The sequence below is a fragment of the Tenebrio molitor genome, chromosome 2, assembly GCF_963966145.1.
Source record: "Tenebrio molitor chromosome 2, icTenMoli1.1, whole genome shotgun sequence".
NCBI classification, from domain to species: Eukaryota; Metazoa; Arthropoda; class Insecta; order Coleoptera; family Tenebrionidae; genus Tenebrio; species Tenebrio molitor.
In genome coordinates this window covers 7,076,402-7,088,324 of record NC_091047.1, presented here as the reverse complement: position 1 = coordinate 7,088,324, position 11,923 = coordinate 7,076,402, and the positions used below count along the sequence as shown (strand labels likewise).

Here is an 11,923-nt window from a genome sequence, read left to right as displayed (position 1 = left end):
AGCAATGTTGATAAAGCTGTAAATCTGAAAGCCACGAATTTGCTAATGCAACACTTGGCTAAAGCGATCGATCAGTACCAACGAACAATGTTTAAACTACATCATCAATTGACTGACGAAGAAAAGGCCAAAAATCGATTTTCTCAAATATTACCAGGTAATAACACTTATCCTCTTGTCTCCTCTAACCGGATGAACCTTAGGTCACTCGCAAGTATTTTTACCTTTAACTGTGAAGAACTCGTCAAATTACATCAACGCCGTGAGTGTGGACTGTTACCGTTACCCCAGAAAATTCATATTAACGCAACAACCCATGCCCAACACCGTTGAGGACTTTTGGACGTTGACCCTAGAATACGAAATAGACACAATAGTGTCTCTGAATGAAATCGTTCAGGACGATCAAGTAAGTAGGTTCTATTTAGGGTAAAAACCGTATGAGCTGCTTTTACAGAGCTGTCCACGTTTCTGGCCAACCCGCAAGGAACGGCTTTGGTCCTTTGGTGATTCCATGGAGATCACTTTTCTTAACCGAACAAAAGAAGACTCACACGACACAATTAGAGTGAAAATCAATGATGTAAAAGAGGAGTCGAAGAAGAAAATCGTCAACATCATAAATATGAAAAACTGGAAACGTGAAACTCTAGTGCCAGCTAATGTAAAAGACTTGATTCTCGTGTGGAAAAGAGTAATGAAAAGCAGCAAGGCAAGGCAAAGGGAAGGTCGTCCTCAGTGTGCCCAATCTGTCGTAATATGGCGTCGGACTTGATTCGTGACGTTTTAACAACACATTTTTTTTTAGGAACAACTTGAATTTTTATATTGGGCAGCGGTGGAATACCTTCGAGAGTTTAAAATTTATGATAATTTTAATGGTTAGATTAGGAAAACAATAGAGTGGATAATACAACAAAAATTAGTCATGACAGATAATGGAAATGGAAATGTAGATAATGTGATTATTTCTATATACATTGCATTGCTGAGTGTTATTGTTTGCAATTTTATAATAAATTAAAACAGAAACGTGTCATCTGACAAAAAATATTTAAAATGTCAAGGTTGAAAATATGTAGTATTTTACAGTAGAACTCCGTTAGGATAGCCTTTACGGCCGAGCCAGAGATTTTGTGAGACGAGCTCGCAGAGCGAGTCGAATAATACTGGCGAGGGAGTAAAGGCCCTAACGGACGTGTATTGTACAATAGTTTTTATACAGTGTGGAATAAAATGATTTACATCTAGTTACCTTTGCATTACCCTTGTAAAAATACGAAATGCCGCTCTACAAAAAAAAAGAAAGCTTAACCTCAAAATATTCCAAAATTCCAAATGTGATTTATTGCGAAGGGATGATATGAATGCAAAGTAAAGATTGAAATTAAAAAGGAGCTAACCAAAGCATGTCACAGCTAGTGTTGAAAGTGGCCACCAACGTTTGTTAATTCAATTTAGTAAATTGTAAAAATTGTCAATTTGATTGATGACATTTATTGACAGAATTAATAGTTCGGCACTTCAAAAAAAAAGTAGAGCGGTACAGGAAAATTTACACGTGCAAAAATTCCAAAGGTAACTAGAAGTAAATCATTTTGTTCCACACTGTATATGTAATATCTCTACGATTCGTTCACAATTATTTTTTTGAAATACATTTTTTTCAACGCCATTGAAAAAACCGAATGATTAATAAGTGTGCAGTGGACGTCGTCATGTCAACCGTTGTTTGTGAAAAAAAATTGTCTCAATGTTGTTTGTCAGATTTGTTTAACTCTTAACTTTCCGTTGAAAATAAATGAATGAAATCAATAAAGAATCGCAATCAAGATATTCCTGATGTCCGGAAGTGAGGTCATCGTTATTGCCTGCAAAATCGTGCTTGTGTTAGTGTTAAAATTGTGAAGCATTATCTTCGATATCATCTACATTTGCTGTTATTTGTTAGATTTGTTCCACACTTAACTTTCCGTTGAAAATAAACGACTGAAATCAATAAAAAATCGCGATCAAGATATTCCCGATGACCGGATGGCCGCAGAGCAAGTGAGGTCATCTTTATTACATGCAAAATCGCGCTTGTGTTGGTGTTAAAATTTTGAAGCATCATCTTCGATCTCGTCTACATCTGCTAGTGGCATACGGATTTCGATTAATTCAAGGTGTGTCCTATAACATTAAACATTAATTATTGTACCAATTGTAAAAAAGTTGAAAAATAAAGTTTAGATCTACGTCACTATAGTTATTTCGTCATTCATAACGGCCGCTCCCGCTCATAACGGACATCCTTAACGGACTCCGGCCGTTTTGAGGTTGTTTACATGGCGACAAACAGTCCGGAAAGCCACCTTTAACAACTAGATATTACAAAAATTTCTATACGTACTATTGGGAGCATAAAAAGTGGGACATCAAACTTCTGTCAGTTTAAAAAAATTCGATGCAGTCAAGCTTTATTGTCATTTTGCCTTTGATTGTTGTCATAAGTAATACAACGAGTGGGTACGAAATTGCCGGAAATTTTCGATCTCAGATACGAGTATTTGTTTCGGCGTGTCGAACAAAAAAATTGCGTTTGTCAATAATTTTGGGGGTGATCAAAGAATGAGAATAAAATTTTAGATTCATTTATATGTATTAATTATTTGATAAACTTTCAATAAAACGAGAGCGTCATAATTTCCTTTTTTCCAAAATATGTAAAAAACCTTACTACAGGAATTAAAAAATCAGTAAATCATATGATTTCTTAAGAATATACCTGAACGCACGAGTACGATTTGAATCGGTTGACCATAAATCAAATAATCAAATAAATTCAAATAAAAATATCACCTATGAGAAAATTTCGCAATCTGCGATGCTTCTCATGTAAACAAAAATACATAATTATGTGTTTGTTCTTTTAATTCTGATGTCAGTCCTAAAGGTGAGAATTGTACCTACATAATTCTTGTTTTGTATGGCTATTAATTAACTAATTAAATAAGATAAATAAGAAAATTACTCTAATAGGGTTGCTGTTCCATAGGTGGCGGCTGCTGCCGACTGAACTTTACCTGGCTTGAAGGGCACCGATAAGATCTGATAAGTTGATCTTCTCATAATCACCTTATTTTACGTTAGTGGATGAGAACAAATAAGAATTACTTTCAAACGAAAGAAGAATAAAAATTGCTCCAAAAGACTCCTTTTAAAAACTGAGAAAGACAGAACAACTGCCGTTATTTTGGTATCCATCAAAAATACATAGGTGACTTTTATTAATATTTTTCTGGTGCAAAATAAATAATACCTGATGATAAAAAGATTGGCATATGTACACATCGCGTTGACACGATTGTTTATTTTTTTAACGGTGAGTCAAACGTTAAGATAAAATATCTCGTGAAAATTAATCAATCTTGAAAGATTGTCCAGAACTGCAAAAATATGTGGTTATACTTGTGTTATATTTTAACAAGGACATTTATTCTAGCTGAAGTAATTACATTAATTAAAAACGACAATGTTACGTGTGTTCTCACTGATGAATCAGTGTACTCTGGGCTTTATATTTCGCCAGTTGTCCATCAAAAAGGTAAAAACATTTTCACGTGTGCAACAATATTTTATTTTTATTTTTATAGGACTAAATCGAACACAAATTCTACTAGACATTTGGGTGAATGACGATTGGCTTATATCAAATAATATTTCTCAGTATCGCCCTATCACTGATATACGTTGGGAAAGTAAGTGCAGCAAGGAAAGTTGTCTTGTTAAAATTAATCTTTCATTACTGGCACTATAGGTTTCGAAGTTTCAAAATTTTCATCCATTAAGTTAGAAAATAACTCAATTCTAACTTTCTCCGTGTGTCATAAAAATGATTTGGTGTTCAAATTAACTGGTGACGGTGAGAAGAATGAAACGTCTTTTAAAGTAAAAAAAGTAGGTACAACAGAACATGTTTTTCTGTAGTTTAAATGAAAACTGATATCTTTAGCTAGACACAAACCAACATTTTTGCAAGTGGTCCCATTATGCGTTGAACATTGAAAATATTAACAATGAAAATCAAAATCAGAATGAGAATAAAAAAGATTACCTATTAAAGAACCTATATGACGGTAAATCAATAGGTTCTTTAAATTTTACTGCACAATGGTTGCTTTTTGGTGAAAATGGCAAAATTAAAATAGCGAAACGTAAGAATTTGCAATATATCTATTAACACAAAATAAGTAATTAATTTTTTTCATTAGACAAATTTAGATATTCTAATCGCATTAGTGAAAATGACAGCCACCTTGACATTTCACATTTTTCAAAACATTTATGTATTTCCATGTTTGTCTCTGTGGATATGGATTGTTACTTAAACGTAACATTAAAGTCAGGCAACGAAACGGTTAACGAAACAGTTACTGGATTCAACAAAGAAAATTCGTTGAAGGAATGGAAGAAAATAGAAGTAGAAATCAAAAATAATCTTTCAGAAAACGCAAAACTCATGTTTTTCCGCGGACGTTCGAATGATAATAAAGAAGGTTATTGGGCGGTCGATAATATTGCTTTTTGCAGACCTTTAGTAGGTAATATCCTTTCAGTTTATTTATTTTTTAATATTATTATAATCAAAACGAAATAGAATAAGTTCTATCTACATGTTTATTATTGAATTTGATATCAACATTAATATTTGTTTCAGATACTAATAACATAATTTTACCTACAAACATATCGTATAGCTCTACATGTAAAGTTCTTGACACAAATCTAGCGGATACAAAAATTTGCGAAAAGAAAGGTTATATTGGAAAACATTGTAATATAAGTTGCAGTCAAGTTCTTGGAAAATCGTATCCTAACTGCGAAACTTATAAGATATGTTCAGAAAACTCTAACTGCTCGTGCGCTTGGGGATATGAAGGAGAATTCTGCAACAAAAGTTTGTTGATATGTAAAAAAGCTGTAAAACAATTATGTTTAATAATGATTCGTAGCTTGTGATTCTGGGCGTTGGGGGATGAACTGTAGTTTAAACTGTGGTGCCAACTGCGAAACCTGTGACAAAATAAAAGGGTGTACGAAATGCAAAAAAAAGTTTTTTCAGGATTACCCAGATTATCTATGTGATGGTATAAACATAAAATTACGGAAGTCTTAATTATGGTTAATAATAATCATCAAAATTTTAGAAACTCTACCAGTTTTAATGCAACCACCTGATTTAATATCTATAAAGGAACATTCGCTGACGGTTTTTGTAAATATGACATATGACCAGAGTGCAAAGAAACCTGAATATTACCAGATTCAATATAAAAACGTGTGAAATAATAGCAACAATAATGTTTGCAGATTAATAATAATTGTGATGTTTCAGAGTAACCAAAAAATGTTTCACAATTATTTACAGCCAAAACATTTCAACAATGGCGGCAATGTGAATGAAACAATCAGTAATTTGTCGACAACAAAGTTAGAATACGAAATAAGAATTATATTGATAGTCCAAAATCAGTCATTTACCGATGAACTGAAGACATTATTAACAAGTCGCAGTAAGTTGCAGAATTTCTATTTTCATTCAAATTAAATTAAATGAATGAATGAACCTTAGAAACGCTGGAAGCAATAATAATAAATCATACAAGTATAAATTTAACGTGGATTTCACCCGGTAGGGAAAATGTTGTGACATATCTTATCGAGTACAAGGTGGGTAGAAAAATATTTTCTTAATACTTTCAATACGCTTAATTAAATCTACTTAACTAAATAAATTCTGTGTAATTATTATTATAATTTCAGTGTTTTAAAGACTTTTGTGAACAACGCACTAACGGAAGTACTTCTACAAACGAAACAAATCTAATGATTGGTGTTCCACAAAATTTTACAACATGCAACATACAACTATTTAGCAAAAACACAAAAAAATTAAAACTATTAATCGATCAAGTCAGTGTTAGATCTCCAAATTCGTCATCAGACATCAATGCAACATTAGAATTACCTAAAAAAATCACGTTGCAAGGAAACAGCGTTCACATAGAATTAGAATCCTGTGAAGGATTCAACGGTGAACTAAATTACAAATTAATGTATCAGTGCGTCAGTCAGTGGTGTAACAAGGAAATTCAATTTACAGAAATTGCTCTGACTAAACATAATGATTCATTCAATGAACAAATTCAGGGTTTAAAACCATTCTCCGATTACAGGGTTAATGTAACCGCAATCAGAGGAAATAATAGTATAAGCAGGACTTATGGGACAATAAGGACTCCACCTGGGAGTAAATTTACAATCTTTCAACGTAAATTCCTTTAATTTACCAATGTCTTACAGAACCTCAAGCGGTACGAAATTTAGCCGTATTTTGCAAAAACGAAAGTGATTTGTGGATTAAGTGGCAAGCTCCATATCCACCAACAGGAAATGTCTCGCTTTTCAACATCACTCTTAAGGATGGTAAAACAACGCAAAATTTTTCTTCAAATACATCTTGCGAATTATGGGATGATTTCTGGTGTGCTACATTCAAGGAGTTAAAAAATCAGACCAACTACAACATTATCGTAAATAATACGAAATTATTATGATTAAAATAAAAAACTTAATTCATAGGTACAAGCGAAAAACGAAGGTGTTCAAGAAGGGGGAAATGAGGTAAATGTAACAAATCAAACGATCCAGGAAGGTTAGTGATCAACAAAACAAAATAGTTAAGGAGCGCCTGTGGAAAACAAAATTTTGAAAAACATGCTACGTAACTTACTAAACTGTCTATTTTCGAGATGGACGCGAAGAAAATAGTGACATACTTTATTTTCTGATTATAAACATAAAGTAACAGTTCCAAAACTTTCCAAACAAAAGAACCTTTTCAATCCCTATCCCCCACCCCTCTCCTTCTTTCTCGTTTCTCTCCTCTTCCATATCTCTTTCATCCATCCCATCTCCTTTCTGTCTTTATGCCGTCTATTCGGTCAGTATTTCTCTCCGGTCCATTCCCTCCCTCTCTCATTTCGCCCCATCCATTCTACATGTGCTCCATCGTCTCTCTCTCTTCACAGCACATCTTGCACCTTCCTCTCCTTCCGTCCAATACCTGTTTTCTCTCTCCTCATTCTGAATCTGCCACCATTTTTCTCTCTCTTGCACTCTCTCTCCCCAGATACTCCGGAATTTCCTCTGTCGTACACCTCTCATACTCCCTGTTGTACCTTGATTCTTTAATTCTCTTCCTTATCTCCTGCTTGTGTGTGCTTTGTCCTTTTCACTCCGTCAGCTCTGCATTCATCCATTTCCCTTCTGCTTTCAGTCTTTCCACTGAGATACCCGTCCCTCTGGTAGCAATTCTCTCTCTCCTTCTCCTCCTTACTCTATTTCTGTTCTCTCCAGCATTCCGTCAGTATCCTGCACTCTTCCCTTCCATCCATTTTGTTAGCTAGCCGTACATTTTCAGAAGTTGTTTTCCACTGCCTGTTTTTTTTTTTTTTTTTGGATGATCATATTGTAACTGCAGGTTGTCAAGCTCCGCCAAATTTAAAAATTAACTTATCCACTAAACCTAAAGAAATTATTTTATCATGGGATCACCCACTTGTTATGAACGGCCCTTTAGAAAAATTTGGGATTGAAATAAACGAGCAAATCATGGAACCTTATAATATTACAGAAAGAAAGTATCAACGAACGTATAATTATACGGTAAGTTGCTTGGGTTTAGAGCGCAGATCTTAATATTCGGTATTAGATTCCAGTTGAGGAAGAAAATGTCTATAGAATTTGCGTATGGGGAATAAATAAATTCGACGGTGAAAGAGCGAAAATAAACGCAACTACTTATTCACTGTTTCTTAGTTACTCATCAATACCTATTGTCGGATGGTGTTCGTCCTTGAAATGTTTTCTTTTAATTCCAAAACCTGACAAATCCAACGGAAATTTCTCTGCGTTATTAGTGAAAAATGATGAAAAATATACTGAAGAAAAAATAAAAAATACATACAGATCATTACTAAATAATTCAGATCAAAATGAGAGCAAATGGATTGTTAAAATGTCATCTTTTCAGAACGATAGTTTAGAATTAGAACTTGGTGACATGTTTAACAAAAGTATTTCTGTGAAGAATCGCACTCATCTCCTGTACGTGATTCATAATGATGATGATGGTTTAACGGTTTATGAATCAAATAAAAGGATGCACACAAGTAATGCTGGAATTCTTATAATGACTGGAATCATCATTGTCACCATGACGATTTTGATATGCGGATTTCTTTGTTATGCGTTTGTTTTCCAACGAAACTATTAAGCGAATGTTACATTTCATGTTTTAGATGTAAATATAAAAAGTTTCCGTTCAAGACCGGGCAAAAAAATATTAATATTTCTGAAATATTTGAACTTATACCAAAAAGAAATAATCAGAGGGAGTCACCTTTACTGAACAATAACACAGAAATTTCCAAACCCATTAAAATTAGTGATCTCGAACAATATTTTTTGACATCACTAGAAGATGATCCCGAAGATAACCAAATAACTCAACAATTTGAGGTTTCTTTTCATTTATTAAATTGAATGAGCTTACGCGATTTTTATTGCAGGCAGTACCTAAAGAAGGCCTGAAGAAATGTGATTGCGGGCGACTTCCCGAAAATTTTCCAAAGAATCGCTACAAAAATACAATTGCTTGTAAGATTAACAATTCAGCAAATCTTTACAGTTAGAAGTTCATAGCTAATTTATAGACGATGACACGCGAGTGGTTTTAGAGTACAACGATGAAGAAGGCGACTACATCAACGCCAATTATGTCAACGTGAGTAACTCTTTTGCTGCATCGATACACCAAATTACAAATAAAATAATTTTGCAAGGGTTACGACACTCCCAAAGCCTTTATTGCGACCCAAGCACCTCTGCCAACAACAGTACAAGACTTTTGGCTAATGATATGCCAAGAAAACGTTACAACAATTGTCATGTTAACAGAAGTGCGAGAAAATGGGATCGTTAAATGCGAACAGTACTGGCCCGATTTCACGTCAACATGCAGATTTGGAAAATTTCTGATCGAAAATGTGTCGACAAAAAATTTTCCCGATTACATCGAGCGAAATCTACAGGTAAAATATGAAAACACGACACATTTTGTTCAACATTTTCAGTACATAACGTGGCCCGACCGTGGAGTGCCTTTATGCCTTCAAGCTTTCACCTCATTTATGAAACAGATAGAGGACATACACACGGTCCCTATGGTGGTACATTGCAAGTAAGTATCTTTTCAATATCTATCTTCGCCGGAACTACTACTGGAGTATGTACTTACTGCAGTGCGGGATGTGGACGAACAGGAACTTTGATTCTATGCGACATAATTTTAAAAATGGCAAATCATGAAAATCAAGTCGATTTTCCCGAGATTCTGAGGAGAATAAGAAACGCAAGAATTGGCCTCGTCAGTACCGTAGACCAGTACATTTTTGCTCACCGTGTGGTACTGGAATATTTGTTCGGACAAGATTTTTCGATCCCCATTAATGAAAAATTTGAGAGCAATGTTGATAAAGCTGTAAATCTGAAAGCCATGAATTTGCTAGTGCAACACTTGGCTAAAGCGATCGATCAGTACCAACGAACAATGTTTAAACTACATCATCAATTGACTGACGAAGAAAAGGCCAAAAATCGATTTTCTCAAATATTACCAGGTAATAACACTTATACTCTTGTCTGCTCTAACTGGATGAACCTTAGGTCACTCGCAAGTATTTTTACCTATAACTGTGAAGAACTCGTCAAATTACATCAACGCCGTGAGTGTGGACTGTTACCGTTACCCCAGAAAATTCATATTAACGCAACAACCCATGCCCAACACTGTTGAGGACTTTTGGACGTTGATCCTAGAATACGAAATAGACACAATAGTGTCTTTGAACGAAATCGTTCAGAACGACCAAGTAAGTAGGTTCTATTTGCACTCAAAAACCTGATGGACTGCTTTTACAGAGCTGTCCACGTTTCTGGCCTACCCGCAAGGAACGGCGTTGGTCCTTTGGTGATTCCAATGATTCCATGGAGGTCACTTTTCTTAACCGAACGACAGAAGACTCACACGACACAATTAGATTGAAAGTCAGTGATGTGAAAGAAGAGTCGAAGAAGAAAATCGTCAACATCATAAATATGAAAAACTGGAAACGTGAAACTCTAGTGCCAGCTAATGTAAAAGACTTAATTCTCGTGTGGAAAAGAGTCATGAAAAGCAGCAATCAAATTATAGTCAGTTGCTAGTATGTTAAGGGTAGTTAGTTGGTCGTTTTAAATCGAATGGTAATGATTTTTAGTGATGGAGCAACTGCCAGCGGACTTTTTGCAGCTTTGGCTTACTTACTAGAAAAGATGAATATGGACCACAACTGTGATGTTTTTTCTGCGGTCAAGACTGTTAGGCAAGGTCGTCCTCAGTGTGTCCAATCTGTCGTAATATGGCGTCGGACTTGCTTCGTGACGTTTTAACAACACATTTTTTTTAGGAACAACTTGAATTTTTATATTGGGCAGCTGTGGAATACCTTCGAGAGTTTAAAATGTATGATAACTTTAATGGTTAGATCAGAAAAGCAATAGAGTGGATAAGACAACATAAAAATTAGTACGTACTGTTGTTGCAATTTTTATAATGAAAACTGAAATGTGTAATGTAACAAAAAATATTAAAAATATTGAGGTTGAAAAATGTCTATAATCTGTCACCTTACAACTCTTGCGTTATGCTTTTAATTTGTTTATAATTTCTTCATTATATTTACAAACTAAACGATAAACTATTGCTAAATCATACATGATTTGTACATTCATGCATACCATAACATATTTCACGTCTGATGTTTAAAAATAAATCAATAACCCTTTTTTTCTTCAAACGTCTGTAAAATATGACATTGCACCGCTGCATTGATAATGCTAAAGTGTCACTTCATTGTCATGGCATCTAACGAGCTGACCTGCGTCCGTGAAGTTATTATCTCCGCTGAGGAGCGTCCGTGAAGTTATTATCTCCGCTGAGGGCGTCCGTGAAGTTATTTTGTGAAATTTTGATGGAAATGTACCATATGTGGGTTTGCTAACTGAGTTTATCATCGACATAAATTTTGGATCGTTTGTACGACTTGAGTTTTTCTGTATTAGAACATAATTTGTTTAATTTAATATCAAAGTTAGAAATTGATATTATTTCTTTGAATGTTTTGCTATAGCTATCACTGTGGAAGTGGATGTCGATTACTGTTGCCTCCTCTCCCAATAATAACGTATTCGAATATGTACTTTCAGCAAAGTCACTCGTATAGAGTATAGACAAAATAGTGTAGGTCCCAAAACGGATGCCTGCGGGACATCGAATATAAAGACATCTCGAATCAGTGTCAAATTGTTTGCGGTCTTGTAGATAAGAAGATATATTTTTTATACTGTCTAAAGAAAATCCACAGTATATTTATCAACTAAGATAATATGTATAATGCAATCACACGCCTTAATCAAATTGTAGCAGGCGGAGAAAGCATGATTTTTATTTTCGAAGGCTTCAAAAACGTACTCCGCGAGTACAGCGCTGGGATTAGGGTCCCATCCGGGTCATAACATAACGACATTGTAAGATAACCGATAGCTACGGTTTATTAATAAATAATTGATTCAGACTAATGACCGGTATTGAATATGCTTCCAAAAGTAACGTCTTTTTTCAGAATAGATTTCAAATTCACATTGTGCAAATATTTACTTTTTGGTACAATAATAAGGAAAACTAACGTTTTATTTTATTTGTCGTGATTAATCAGTGTCATTCTCGACAAACAAGTAACAAAAGGAATATGTACTTCATTTAAAATTTTTCAATTTA

General features: G+C 34.4%; 2 protein-coding genes across 2 annotated transcripts in view; both read left to right on the top strand.

Annotated features, from left to right (window-relative positions):
* The window catches only part of LOC138124158 (receptor-type tyrosine-protein phosphatase S-like), a 76,313-nt gene extending 75,326 nt beyond the window's left edge, over positions 1 to 987 (top strand). The window contains exon 24 of the mRNA XM_069039094.1: positions 809 to 987. Coding sequence (XP_068895195.1) covers positions 809 to 886 — 78 coding nt within the window. The 3' untranslated portion in view covers positions 887 to 987. The remainder of the gene's footprint in view (positions 1 to 808) is intronic.
* A 2,311-nt stretch (positions 988 to 3,298) lies between these two features.
* On the top strand, positions 3,299 to 10,756 carry LOC138124161 (receptor-type tyrosine-protein phosphatase S-like). The gene is made up of 25 exons (XM_069039110.1): positions 3,299 to 3,364; positions 3,485 to 3,586; positions 3,636 to 3,740; positions 3,800 to 3,939; positions 3,995 to 4,196; positions 4,254 to 4,583; positions 4,700 to 4,939; positions 4,995 to 5,129; positions 5,190 to 5,320; positions 5,378 to 5,555; positions 5,615 to 5,712; positions 5,806 to 6,292; positions 6,346 to 6,575; positions 6,625 to 6,697; positions 7,526 to 7,710; positions 7,757 to 8,295; positions 8,346 to 8,565; positions 8,616 to 8,703; positions 8,760 to 8,830; positions 8,889 to 9,286; positions 9,349 to 9,725; positions 9,772 to 9,977; positions 10,027 to 10,310; positions 10,365 to 10,500; positions 10,554 to 10,756. The coding sequence occupies exons 6-25, from the start codon at positions 4,337 to 4,339 to the stop codon at positions 10,629 to 10,631; spliced, it is 4,401 nt and encodes a 1,466-aa protein (XP_068895211.1). The 5' UTR covers positions 3,299 to 3,364; positions 3,485 to 3,586; positions 3,636 to 3,740; positions 3,800 to 3,939; positions 3,995 to 4,196; positions 4,254 to 4,336; the 3' UTR covers positions 10,632 to 10,756.
* Positions 10,757 to 11,923: the final 1,167 nt, after the last annotated feature.

Coding starts and splice junctions, on each gene's coding strand:
- LOC138124161 (XM_069039110.1), top strand. CDS start 4,337: ATGTTTGTCTCTGTGGATATGGATTGTTACTTAAACGTAACATTAAAG. Junction 6,576..6,624: donor AGACCAACTACAACATTATC/GTAAATAATACG, acceptor CTTAATTCATAG/GTACAAGCGAAAAACGAAGG. Junction 9,287..9,348: donor CCTATGGTGGTACATTGCAA/GTAAGTATCTTT, acceptor TACTTACTGCAG/TGCGGGATGTGGACGAACAG.